This window comes from Oreochromis niloticus, linkage group LG19, assembly GCF_001858045.2.
Source record: "Oreochromis niloticus isolate F11D_XX linkage group LG19, O_niloticus_UMD_NMBU, whole genome shotgun sequence".
NCBI classification, from domain to species: Eukaryota; Metazoa; Chordata; class Actinopteri; order Cichliformes; family Cichlidae; genus Oreochromis; species Oreochromis niloticus.
In genome coordinates, this window is record NC_031983.2 from 24,993,550 (window position 1) to 25,006,323 (window position 12,774).

At 39.2% G+C, this 12,774-nt stretch overlaps 2 protein-coding genes across 2 annotated transcripts; one reads left to right on the forward strand and one right to left on the reverse strand.

Annotated features, from left to right (window-relative positions):
* The first annotated feature begins 156 nt into the window (after positions 1-156).
* fam177a1 (family with sequence similarity 177 member A1) lies at positions 157-5,898 on the forward strand. Its single transcript, XM_003445496.4, has 5 exons — positions 157-297; positions 2,018-2,203; positions 2,683-2,749; positions 3,088-3,185; positions 3,285-5,898. The coding sequence occupies exons 1-5, from the start codon at positions 229-231 to the stop codon at positions 3,501-3,503; spliced, it is 639 nt and encodes a 212-aa protein (XP_003445544.1). The 5' UTR covers positions 157-228; the 3' UTR covers positions 3,504-5,898.
* Positions 5,899-6,564: 666 nt separating this feature from the next.
* Positions 6,565-12,566, reverse strand: ppp2r3c (protein phosphatase 2, regulatory subunit B'', gamma). Its single transcript, XM_003445495.5, has 13 exons — positions 12,359-12,566; positions 12,095-12,219; positions 11,741-11,845; positions 11,506-11,618; positions 10,748-10,845; positions 10,255-10,325; positions 10,025-10,157; positions 8,956-9,011; positions 8,738-8,813; positions 8,416-8,552; positions 7,447-7,584; positions 7,273-7,332; positions 6,565-7,193 (listed from the first exon to the last, which is right to left on the reverse strand). The coding sequence occupies exons 1-13, from the start codon at positions 12,423-12,425 to the stop codon at positions 6,978-6,980; spliced, it is 1,395 nt and encodes a 464-aa protein (XP_003445543.1). The 5' UTR covers positions 12,426-12,566; the 3' UTR covers positions 6,565-6,977.
* Positions 12,567-12,774: the final 208 nt, after the last annotated feature.

A 12,774-nucleotide genomic window follows, 5' to 3' on the forward strand; every position in this document is an offset into this window, starting at 1 on the left:
TTTTATTACTATAAAAATGTAATAAAACATCGGGAGATTAAATTTAGCGGTTATTTTTGGCTTTTTGAGTATTGTCGGTGCCATTTGACCACGCAGAAGAACAATTAAAAATGTACCTTTAATGTTGTAAAACATTTATTATGAAGCAATCAGAAAGGAAGTTTGTTTTTCCTGACGATAACAGGAAGTAGCCGTCAGAAACACGGTGAAGTGGAAGAAGTAGGTGTAATGGCAGATTTGTCGCTGTATTTGGCAAATGTCAATGTTACATTGGGACAAACTATGGAAACTGAAAAGGTTAGTTGATGCTAATAAAATGTTTACTATTTTCTCTTTATGTGACAGCTCACATAAAGATTTGTAGTATTAATAGTTAACTACTTCCTTAGCACCGAAGCTAAGGGGCAACAAAAACAAAGCAATTGAAGTCACTTAAACTCTCTAACCAGCACTTTGATGTCGTAAGTAGTATTTAGTGTGCAATCAGCTCTTAGAAAAACACATTAGACCACTTTTTTTTTGTACCTGTAATCGTTTTATATAAACAGCTATTTAAAGCCCGATGAGTGCTGGATTTTGGGGAAGAGAAGATTCTGATATTGTTGTCAATATTTTTACATACATCCCCACTAATCCCAAAAATGTGATTCTGTTCATCTGGACGTATCGTTTTCGGTGGGAGTAACATTTCGTCACTCATCCAAGTGACTTCTTCAGTCTCAGAATCACAGAATCAGCTTTTTGGGATTTCCTTACCTGGATGATTGAGCATGCATCATGACATCCGCACTAATGTTTGGTTAAATGTCCCTTAGTAAGTTGCACCTTGACCAGATGCTTTTGTTAGTCATAAACAAGCTTCTTGCATAATTTGTTGGATATTTAACCACTCTTCTTGGAAAAATTTGTAGAGTTCATTTAAATTGGTTGGTTTCTTGGCACAGACCTGGCTTTTAAACATTTTTCCCAAAGTTTCAATGGAGTTTAGGTCAGAGCTTTGGAAGGGCTATTCCCATTCCAAAACCAGTTTATATGTGGTTTGGGTGTCATTCTCCATGTTTGTCAACATTCCAACTGTCTACCTGTTGATCTGAGGTCAAGTTGAAGAATTTGGAGGTAGTCCTAATGTACGAGTACCACTAGTAGCAAAACAACAAAACAACTCCAGAGCATGATGCTTGACAGTTAGTACAGAACTCTTAGGTTTGAAATATACCTCTTATCCTTGTATAAATGGCTCAATCATTGTCTGACTATAAAACCTTTCTCCAGAAGGTATTTGGCTTGTCCATGTGAGGAGCTGCAAATTTCAGTCGATCTTGAAGGTGTTGATTTAGGAGCAGGGGCTTCTTTCTTGGCTCTGGTGATGTAAAACTTGCTTCACTTTGGACAGTGACGCTGGTGTTCCAGCAGTTTCTAATTTGAATCTTGGTGGTTCCTGAGATATTTCTAAATATCATAACTAATTTTCTCTTATCCGACAGTGACTGTTTGTGTCTTCTTCCTGACTTTGGCAAATAGCTTGTATTTACGTACAGTTGTTTGAACCTTTGAATCTGCAGTTGTTTAGAATTGGCTTCAAAAGACCTTCCCTACTTGTGTAACTCTACAATTCTCCTTCAGTGAGTTCATTGATCAGTGCTGTCAAACACATCCTTTTATTCTGGCAAAGAGAAACTACTAGTTGTAGTCATTATCACTAAAGAGAAGTTTCCTCTACTCATCTGAAACTTCATCTCCAGCTTCCATCATATTCATTGCTCAGCTGCCAGAGAAGAGGTCACATCACTATCATCCTTCACTGGCTACCTGTTGGATATAAAATTAATTTTAAAATTATATAAATTACTTTTAAATCAATTTCCAGGCCTCAGTCCTACTTTATGAACTGATCTGCTACCTGTTCTACTCTAATAAAAGCTTTTACTTCAGTAAATTCTTCTATCAATTCTTTATTGACTTATATATGTGTTTTATTAAAAATATCATTAGTAATACAGTTTCAAATTATCACCAGAGTACAGGAGGGGAAGCAGATTTTGATACTGTGGAGATGGGGGACCCCGTGGGAACGCCACGGAAGGTGAAGGTTCCTCGCAGAACCATTTACTTTGCCAGTGGAGAGACCATGGAGGAGTACAGCACTGATGAAGAGGAGGAAGAGGAGCAGACTGCAAAGAAAGAAGTTATTTCTGTAGATCCGGTATGCTATTGGCACAGCAAGAGTCGAATAACAAGAATCAATTAAGTTTTTCAAGCATTTTTGAGCCCATAGTTTTAGTTTTTAAGTCCCACAGCTGAAGTGTACAGCTTCCTGGTGAACACAGTAGACCAGCAGGTTAAGATATAAAACTGAGCAACTATATCATGTTTCAGTCATTTGGAACTGCACTGTTTCTTTATAATACAATTCTTTGTGTTTCCAAATGTAAAAGAGGAAGAAAGTTGAGCTTATATTGAGGGGAAATTCAGGTAATATTGTTTGTTCCAGTCAGAGGATGAACTCATTTAGAAGGCCCAGGTTGTTGTGACCTGTGAATACTAGTACAGTCCAAAAATAAAAAGATGCACCTGAAACACTTGATACACATAATAGGTGCAGTTTTAAAATGTTTCAACATGCTTCTTGAGATTTATTTATTTATTTTTTAATCATATCTCATGTCCACATGTCTGTTTTAGTCCAAACTGACCTGGGGTCCTTACTTCTGGTTCCAAATGTGGAGGATGGCCACCTCCACTGTATCAGGTAAAACTCTACATTGTAAAATTACTCATAAAACACCAGCCAGTGCAGGTTAAAAATACATTTTAATACCAGAGAAATTTAAATAAAAGTAGAAAATGGAAGCTAGAAGGTTGGCCTGGTGTCATTGCTACATTAAGGACCGGCTCTTTAGAGTCATTCAGGGAGTTTTAAAAAGAGCTTTTTGAAGTGGGAATATCAGGAAATGTTATAAATACTCCAGAAAGCTTGAAATGAAATGCATATTTCACAAATTGTTTTATAATTATTGTATTTTAATTTTTTTTAAGTGTTTAGAAGATGTCTCTAATTTGTGGGGTTTTTGTTTGTTTGTTTTGCAGTATGTGACTACATGGGAGAGAAACTGGCCTCTCTCTTTGGTATCACTACACCTAAGTACCAGTATGCCATAGATGAGTACTACCGTATAAAGAAAGAGGTATGACACCATGTCACAGCTTAAAAGCTGCTTACTCAAATGGAGGAGCAAAAACATTAACATTAATCTGGCTCACTGTTAATTAATCTCCTCCTGCAGGAGGAGGAGGAAGAGGAGGAGAATCGTCTGTCAGAGGAGGCGGAGCATCGGTTTGGGGCACAACAGAGAGGCGAGCGGGGCGATCCCACGGCTCCTCGTCTGGCTACGGTAGAGCAGCCCGAGGTGTCCCCGGCCTCCTTTGTTAACATCAGCTTCGAGCCTGAGCCTCCTCTCAGTAACCAAGACCCCAACAGAGTCCCGTCTCCTCTCCCCTCCTGAAGAGTGACGGTGGCAGACAGAAACCTCCAAAACACACACACACACACTTCTGTTAGCTGACAAACCGTTAATCTATCCAGCTATGTAAACTAATAGTTTCGTTATTTTTTTTTTTTATGTTTTTTTTATTTTATAAAGGAAGATCTTGGAGTGCAGGGAAACATAAAAAAAGGGCTGGAGGTGGCTGCACTAGCCTGACCTGTGAATGTATATCTGTGTATGGCAGGGACTGATATATGTACTTGGGCTGTTAAACAGGGCCTAGGTTCAGCTCACTTTAAAATGATGAAGTAGATCCTCGAGGCAACAGTCAATCATTAATTACAGACTGGTGTAAAAATCCATCCAGAACTGGACAAAAATCAGAGAGAGAGTTGGTCCTACCCTCTCTGCTAAACAGAAACATGTTATGTTATAGTTGTTGCCTCACTGATATGCCAATGAAGAGATTGAGTAGTTTTGCACTCTTCTCCAGTTCAGCCTGTCTTTGCTGCACTGTCATCTCTGGAAATATAGAAAAAGCCTTAAAATGTTTATAGAAGACAAACCGATAGACCTTATATATTAACTTATATATTCTTATAGGACTGTGTATTAATATTTTTGGTTTTCAAGGTTAAAAGTAGTTACAAAATGAAGACTAAAGCATTTCGGTAGATGTTAATCAGTCTCTTAGATGTTTATGAGGGAATCGTGACCCTTCACCTTTGCATGCTTACCTCATTCATACTTGATCTTTCCTGACGCGGTGTTTTGATTCATAAAAGATGCTCGGTGTAAAAATAAAAAACGTCAAAGTTGTGCACATTTCCTCTGGCATGTAGCTCTGTTTACACACCTGTGTTATTTTGGTGTGAGATGCCCAATTTTCGAGGTATCTGATGCGAAGATGTCTGCCTTCTCTGATGTTACTGCCGAACCACCAACCATAACTCTCCAGTTACCTGTGACCAGAGACTCAAGATGGCGTGAGATGTAAACGCTCTTGGCTGAGCAGTACCAAGCTGGCTGAGCTCAGATGCACTGTTATTTTCACTGGCGAATGTAGAAAGTACAAAGAAAAAGAGTTCCTAAATGAAACAGCTTGCATTTCATCCTGGGTTTTTAATGTTTTAGTGATTTGACCGCCATGCGAGGAGCGTTGTTTTGGTTCTTTATATAAAAGAGAAGGAAGACATTTCTACAGTCTTAAACAGAGCAATTTGTAAAAAGCCAGACAGATCAGAGGAGTAATCCAAATGATTTAGGAACTGGCCCTTTAAGGAGGCACCTGCGCTGTTCACATATAGGCAGCCAGACAGATTATGGAAAAACCCAAATCAGGTCATCATGAGCAAAAAAGCTTTTTAAAAGTAGAATATTTAATGCCTTAGAGTAAAACAGATATATTTTCTTCTTCTCATCTATCTAACAATGCCTCATTTTGGATCCCGCCTTGCATCTTTACTTTAGTCATTCCTGTCACATTGTTCATGAACCTCATGCACCACAGACTTGGAGGTGTGTGCTAAAGACAATGAAGATTTAAATGCCTAAAAGCTAAAAAAAAAAAAAATCAGGTCCCAGCTGTGAACAAATCGTCCAAAACTCCTGGGTGGATCTAACAGATTTCTTTCCATCCAAAAATTATTACTACTTACACGTGTTTTATTATATTTAAGTGCTCCATCGTCCACAATGTTTCACCTCTGGCCTCCATAACTGTGATGTTTAGTTATTTATTGACCTGCTGCACATTTATTAATTTCTGAACAGCTTGAGTGCTACATTTCGACATGCCTCATGTTTCATTCATTATTTCTGTGTCACTTAAAGATGAAGTCAGCTGCTTCCCTTTCTTGAGATGTCACAGTAATCAGCTGCATTTCTATTTCGATGTGATTTACAGCGCGAGTCTGGTTGGGCTTGTTAAAACTGGCTTTACTGCTAACCTCACATTTGTGATCTTTGCCTCTTTATATAAAATCTAAAACCTTCCGACAGTTAAATCTTACTTTATAGCTAACTGATGCTCTACGCTGGTGTGAACAGTGGCTCGTGTATACTTCAGTCTTTGAATGTCCTTGCTTGTGCCAGCCTAAGCCTCTTAAAAATTGTTTTAATCTTCTCTTTGGCTGTGACGTGTGATGGCAGGCTTCAGATCTCAGCTTGCAGAGTAGCAGCGCTTATAGTCAGAATCGGTCCACAAGCAGACTCCAATTGAAAAGCCAGCATATCATAGCAAAAGATGTTTACACTTTGCAGTTAAATGTCTTTCACCAAGCATAAAGGATGTTTTTTTTTTCTGTGTAAAGCAGGCTAACATATGCAAAATATTTTCTAATTTAAAGTGAAGCTTTTAATGAACCTTTATATTTCTATATTGTGTGTAAATAAAATCTTTAAATAATCGAAAGGGTGTGTTGTTTTGTTTTTAAATTGTACAGTGTGACTTATTTCTTCTTTTTAGACAGTGCTGTGAAAAACTCCCTGTGCGTAAAAGTAATTGTCACCTAAACCCGATCACTAGTTGTGCCACTCTTGGCAAGAACTGCAATCAAGTGTTTGTGTAACTGGCAATTCAGACACATTGGAAGGTTTTTAAACAGCCTGTTTAAGGTCATCTCAAATAATCTGAGATGACCTTAAACAGGCTGGTCTGTTTCAGATCACTGTCATGCTGCATAACCTAAGTGTGCTTGAGCTTCAGAGCATGAACTGATGGCTAAGCATTCAAGATTTTCTTGTTTCATCAATTACAGCAAACCAGATGCAACAGGACTGTAAAAGTTCTTTTGTCTCGGCCGTCCACAGAATATTTTCCCAAAAGTCATACTTCATTTTGTCAGACAGGTTATAATTAGTGATTTGTCAAATTAACAGGTTTGGCTGTAATCAGGCCTGGGTGTGGCGAATAACATTGAACTCAGCTTTGAAAAAAAGAATGTGATCAATTAAAATCACGACAAATACGCAGCAACTGTGTGACGCTGTCATGTCAGTATGGACCAAAATCTAAGGAATGTTTCCAGCATCTTGTTGAATCTACGCCACAAAGAATTAAGGCAGTTCTGAATGGAAAAGGGGTCCATTTATCATTTAATGTTTAATTTTACAAATATTTACAAAAACATTAAATTATGATTTTCTTTAGAACTAAAGTAGAAATTAAAACTGTCCTTTAAAGGAGCATTTTATGTTTTGACTGAACATTTTAAATTTTGTGAGGAAAAAGAAACAGCAGCTTCCTCACAGGACCAGATGAAGAAAGCTATATCGAATTACCTTCGTAGTAAACCCACCTAGCTTTCACAGGTAGGAACAAAGATCAGCATTTACACAAAGATCAGCATTTACACTTTCCTCCTTTTTTCCTTAAGAGTCTTCCAGCCTTCGAAGCCTTCATATGTGTGCGAGTAAGAAGGGTCATCGTCCTGCTGCTGTTTTTGGGAGTAAAACATGAAATTCTCTTTATGTTTCAACCCCGAAACATCTTCATGTATCGTCAAAGTCAGCCATGCTGCTCCCGCCAACCCCGCTGCTGCCGCTATCACTGTCGTTGGCCACCAGCACTTCTCTGTTCTCATAGGTCCAGAAGCCATTGAGGTCAATCAGGATGCTGACCACTGTGTCGCCCTGACAGCTGTTTACCAGGTCCTGCAGTGTGATCTTGTAGGGGTCTTTAGGCTTCACCATGTCAAAGATCTCATCCTGAGGAGAGATTCAAATGTTCAAAGACATCGCCCACAGCCATTACGGCCACATAAGGTGGTGTTTGTCTGTGATGTACCTTTACATCCTGGAAGGAGACCGGCTCCTGTCCGTGCAGCTTGATCTGTTCCTGAATGGCCTGAAGAGAAAAAAAAAAAAAAATTCTGAAAAATGATCAAGAAAGACTGAAGGAAAACAAACTGCTGAATCAATCCTTTTGATTTTGTTTCACGGAAGCGTGTGCAGCCGATACCCTAAAGAAGTAGTTCAGGGAGAAGACGTTGAGGTGTCCTTGATTCTCCATGTCCAAAAGTTTAAAGATGTACTGTAAAGCTGCTGGCTCCTTCCTGTTCTCCAGAGCCAAAACAAAGTCTAAATAGGTCTTATAGTCCTGGAAAAGAGAAGGAGAAACATTCAAGTCAGACAAATACTCAAATATTTCAACCACAGGTATGACTTTTGATGTTTTGGGAAGCAACATGTTTGTTTTTGGAGCCATATTTGGACAAGAGGGTGGAGTGAAGTTATCAGCTACTGCTTAGCCAGTCTGGTTAGATATTTGCTGATTAGTGCTAAATAACAAACTAATAAAATACTTGGATGGTCTGTTAATACAGTAAACTGCACAGTGAGGCAAATTATTCGTCAGTGCATTTAAAATGCTTCAAACAGGAACCACAACACAAAATAGGTCCAGTTCAGTGACGAAAGCCAAAGAATAAAAACAGCATGTGAATAAGCCCAGCTTTAATTTGATGCAGTAAATCTTCAGCTCTATAACAACTGAGGTAATGAGGAAAAGAGGTACAATCTTCATAAGCAAAGGTTCGATAAACACCACCTAGTTTCATCTGCACTTTGTGCTGAATTTCTGGGAAAACAGCTTTAATTGAGTCTCAATAAAGTTTTAAAGCGTTAATCATCCCTGTAAGTATTTATAGACCTATAGAGGCTGTAAATATGCTTATTTCTAATGTAAAGTTAGGCATTTAAACATGTGAGCCGTGGCCAGTATAGTAGATTTATAGCGACCGATTTTAGACAAGTGTGTGTGTGTTAGCTGCCTGAGGAGATCACACAGAGTTCACTCAGTCAGCAGCTCAGGATTAAATCTGTTTGCTTGAAGATGTGTGAGAAAGTCCTCACAGTCACCTGATCTCACCACCAAAAACATCTCTGCCACAGCAGTCAATACTCCAGCGGTTAATGTTATGGACCGTACCATTTCACCCTCGTAGGTAAGACACTCCTGAAAGACTCTATCCAAAAACACAGAGGTGAGTGTGGCCGTGCCGTAACGTGAAAGCTCCTCTTTGCTCAACATGCCGTTGTGGTCCTTATCCAGGTTCAGGTACTGGCCTGCACAATTTAAAAACACAGATGTAAGCAACAGTACAGGGCACTGATACACAGACACATACCACACAGAACACTCTAACTTCACTGACCCAAAATTGGGCCTTTCACCAACATTCCTCTAAATACAGAGGAATACAATTACCACCGGTATCCTACTGTGCAGATGTGTCCAGATGTTATCTCACCATAGACTCGGAGAGCCGACGGGGCTGAGAACCAGTTGGACTCCTGACTCTCCTTAGACAACTCCTCATCTCTCAACTGGTGATAGAGAAAGGAGAAAAATGATGACATCAATAAGAGGAAGAGTTGCTTAGGGTTCAATGTGAACATCCTATTGTTATTGGCATCCTATAACAGACTGAGTGGTGAATCAAGGAAAAATAAATAAATAAAAAAATACCTCCAACAAGTCATCCAGAAAACTGCAGGCCAGGATGTCTTGGATTTTGATCTTTCCTGGAGAAAAGTAAGATAACTTAAAACAAAACAACAACAAAAAAAACCCTCAAACCAAAAACCCAACACTTCCACAAAAAGCCACAAATATTACGTGTGATAACCAAAATCAACATTTTCTACATTCTTGACATAAACTAAACACAGGAAACATGGAAAATAGCTCCATATAAAGATCAAAATTATTATTTTTCCTTATCCCTTGCCTATTGTAATTACTATTGTAATAACTGCAAAGCTGCAGTTAGTCCTTACAGTGACCATCAGGCTCTGGTTTCAGAAATCAGGATTAACAAATTTTAACTTTAACTGAGATTAAACTCCAGTTTATCTTATATAATTAATGAGCTGTAAGATGACTGGTATAAAATAAAAATGCCATCTGTGACAGGCATTTTCCTCTCAGTGTGACTGTGACAGTGACCCCACCCTGACAAATGACAGATCACAGACTTTTACATACCTAAAGCGTCACACATAGCAGATTTATTTAAACACTGGTTTTTACAGTAATGTAAGGCAAATGTTCAGTGCAGGGAAACTGGCAGCAAACGTAACGGCTGCGTTACAGCTGCCTACAGATTTTATTCTGAGGTGATAATAATATTTTCTTTTCTTATACTGATGACAGATTGCTTATAAATGTTAAACATAAGACATTAAACACTGACGCATAAATGGAAGAAATGAGTCAGCTGCTGCAGTTACAGCTGGAGGGGAGGAGGCAGAAAGAAAACCTGCCAAGCAAGCAGGTTATGTTCAGAGAATTCGAGTTAAATCCAGAGCTTCCCTTATTTCAGGTTTAGCAAACCAACTCGGTCTTGCTCTATAATCTGTCAGCACTTGTCCTGGTTCATGCAAGTGTCTGTTACATATCATATGTAGCACCATGGTCTTGGAGGAATGTTGTCTTGCTCGTATACTGTACCACTGCACATGGTTGAAATGACAATAAAGCCACTTGACTTGACCTGCACAGTAATATGCAAAGTTCATACGGGGTTTAGTCTCACCTGTTCGGAGTGGGTCGAGGAAGAAGAAGAACTTGCGGACAGCGGTGCAGACGTAGAAAGAGTAGAAGGACTTCTCCAAGCCGTCCAGCTGAGGCAGAGTGGGGATCAGCTCCAGGATGTAGTTTTCTAGATCCTACACAGAATGAGAAGAATTACCATTTTGCTCCATTTGGATTTTCGCTTGAAATAAAACTTGTTTGTTTTTTTAAAGTCACCTGAGCTGAACTTACCGACTCTCTGAGGTAGCCCTGTCCAGCCACATCGTACAGACTCAGGCCTATCCGGGTCTGATGCAGCCACACTGGATGTAGATGTGAAGGAGCAGAAAAGGGGGACAGGGGGGTAAGGCAATAAGCCCAGCTTCGATTTGATGCAGAAAAGCTTTTTAATTTGGAATATCATTGTAGTATTTCTGAGCCCGCAACAGGATATTTATTTACAGTGGTGAAAAATACAAAAGCAGCAAACAAGCTAAACCTAAAATCTTTTTTTTTCCTTTCAGGAACTTAAAGCATCAAGGTCATGGGATATATCATAATTTCAATAGCAAACTTGCACCAACTTATTTTCTATGGAACAGAGTAACAGAAACAAGCATTAGTACTCTGGATGTTTGATTGCATTTTGGGTCATATCCCCATGTTGGGATAGGTGATTGGTGAAAAGAATTTATATTGTTTATGAGGCTCTGTGGATACAAAGCAGAGGAGAAAAGGTCCAAACCTTTCCTCATGACGTAGTTGAAGAACTGCATGATGGAGATCCGACCGTAAGGGTCACTGTGCAGCAGCTTGGCGTAAACTCTGGCTGTGAAGAATTTTCTGAAAGTAAGAAAGAAAAAAAATAAACAACTAAAACTTTACTTAAACATATTAATGGCTTCACGTCAAAATCTGTTTTCGCTTAACACAATCTTTCTGCTTCAGGCTCTGAGCGCGCTCACATTAAAGGTCACTTCCTTCGAAAGAGTCCTGTATTCGTATTTTAAATAATTTGGATGGCTGTTGCCTTTGTTAGATGAGGTAGCTGTTTCTTAAGGACCAATTACCCATGGACACCGTGATAGACATATAATGTAGCATCAAAAGTTGATAGGGCAGACATTTAAATGAAACGGTGATTGGGTTAAGGTTATCAAGAGTGACCGAAGTGGCTGAGGCACACCCTGGAGGGACACCTACCTACATGGGTTTTGGGCCTGATAAATACCTGGAGGGTCAGAGATTGCTTACATGTATTAGCTCTAGAATTGCCTAGTAATACATGCGCAATCAAAGGAAACCATAACTGCGTGCACTTAGACCCACATGATTTAAACTTTGACGGGAGCATAGACTACTAACTAAATTTCCCATAGGTGTTTTGATATGTTGGTGACCAAGCCTAGGGTAAATTCGTTTTACTGATTTAACATCCTCTGTGATCAATATCTAACAATAAGACTGAATAAGTTTTAGGGTTGAGAACTTGTTATCACTTACTTGCACTTGCTCCCAGCCTTTTCCCCCACCTGCAGGTAGGCTTCATAGTTAATCATGGCCTCTTCTCCAGTCAGTGGAGGGACCTGGTGCTTATCGAGCAGAAACCACAAATTCTACAGAAAATAAAAGGAAACATAAGAAAAACAAAGTTTGTGTTGTTGTTGCTTTACCTGCTTTGCCACAAATTGTTGCTTTACCTGCAGAAGAAGCACTGATATATTTGTGTGTATTTTACCTGCAGTTCCTCATTATCAAGCAGCTCTCTGCTCTTCCTCTGGAGAAAGACAGCTCTGGATTCCTCTCTTAGTTTCTGAAGCAATACTTCATCTTCTGCTGGCAGCTGCAGAAAAAACACAACATCTACATAACAGTGGCATCATGTTCAAGCAACTACGCACAAGTTAAATGATCAGCATCACAGTTCCCTCTCTTACCACTAATTAAATGATTAAAATGACTGGATGTAAAGGTTTGAATACAACCGTTTGCTTCTCGATGGCTTATGTAGACAGTGGAAAGAAAATAGTTCCAAAATTAAGGTTTTTGTTTGACTTTTACAGATTTCATATGTATTGAACTGATATGATACCCTGTAGTAGAACCGTGGGATGGTCTTGTAGGAGTTGCCGCTGTCGCTTCCTCCTTTCCACTCGGTGTAATATTTGGAGAAAAGCTCCGTTTCTTCTGATTTCTTTTCCTCTTCGCTCTTCTCGTCTTTGCCGGAAAAAACATAATATAAAAACCAACTTAAATATTAACTATCCGGCAAAAGAACACTCTTATTAGTTAACTGATTACAAATCGATAGTGTACACTCAAGTTAGCCAGCTAAACACAGTTTACATTGTTTTACCTCCTTTGGAGTTTGCTAACCTCCTTTTAAGAATATCCGCCCAGTTAGGCCGCTGTTCGGTAGCCATTTCTGCTCCGGAGACAACCTAACAGTGAGATTTCTTCATTTTAATAACGAATCTCCACTTGTAGTAAAAACAAAATAGCCGTGCTACCCAAACAACATCAAGCTAATAGCTGTAAAGGGAACTGTTTTTTTTTTTTTCGGCCGGTGCTTTTCAAAATAAAAGAGTAACGAGAAAGAAACGAATTTTCACCTCTTCAGCCTGCTCCCTCTTGGTCGAAACAGCGACTACTGCCTGACTTCAACCCGTTCATCACCATCGCAAACAAGAATACTTATCCCTGACTTAATCCCATATCTCCACGGTATGGCTCATTATCACTATTAACTCTATCACTCTTCATTTACTACAG

Coding starts and splice junctions, on each gene's coding strand:
- fam177a1 (XM_003445496.4), top strand. CDS start 229: ATGGCAGATTTGTCGCTGTATTTGGCAAATGTCAATGTTACATTGGGA. Junction 298..2,017: donor AAACTATGGAAACTGAAAAG/GTTAGTTGATGC, acceptor AATTATCACCAG/AGTACAGGAGGGGAAGCAGA. Junction 3,186..3,284: donor ACTACCGTATAAAGAAAGAG/GTATGACACCAT, acceptor CTCCTCCTGCAG/GAGGAGGAGGAAGAGGAGGA.
- ppp2r3c (XM_003445495.5), bottom strand. CDS start 12,425: ATGGCTACCGAACAGCGGCCTAACTGGGCGGATATTCTTAAAAGGAGG. Junction 12,220..12,358: donor GTTAGCAAACTCCAAAGGAG/GTAAAACAATGT, acceptor TTTCCGGCAAAG/ACGAGAAGAGCGAAGAGGAA. Junction 11,846..12,094: donor TCCCACGGTTCTACTACAGG/GTATCATATCAG, acceptor TTTTTTCTGCAG/CTGCCAGCAGAAGATGAAGT.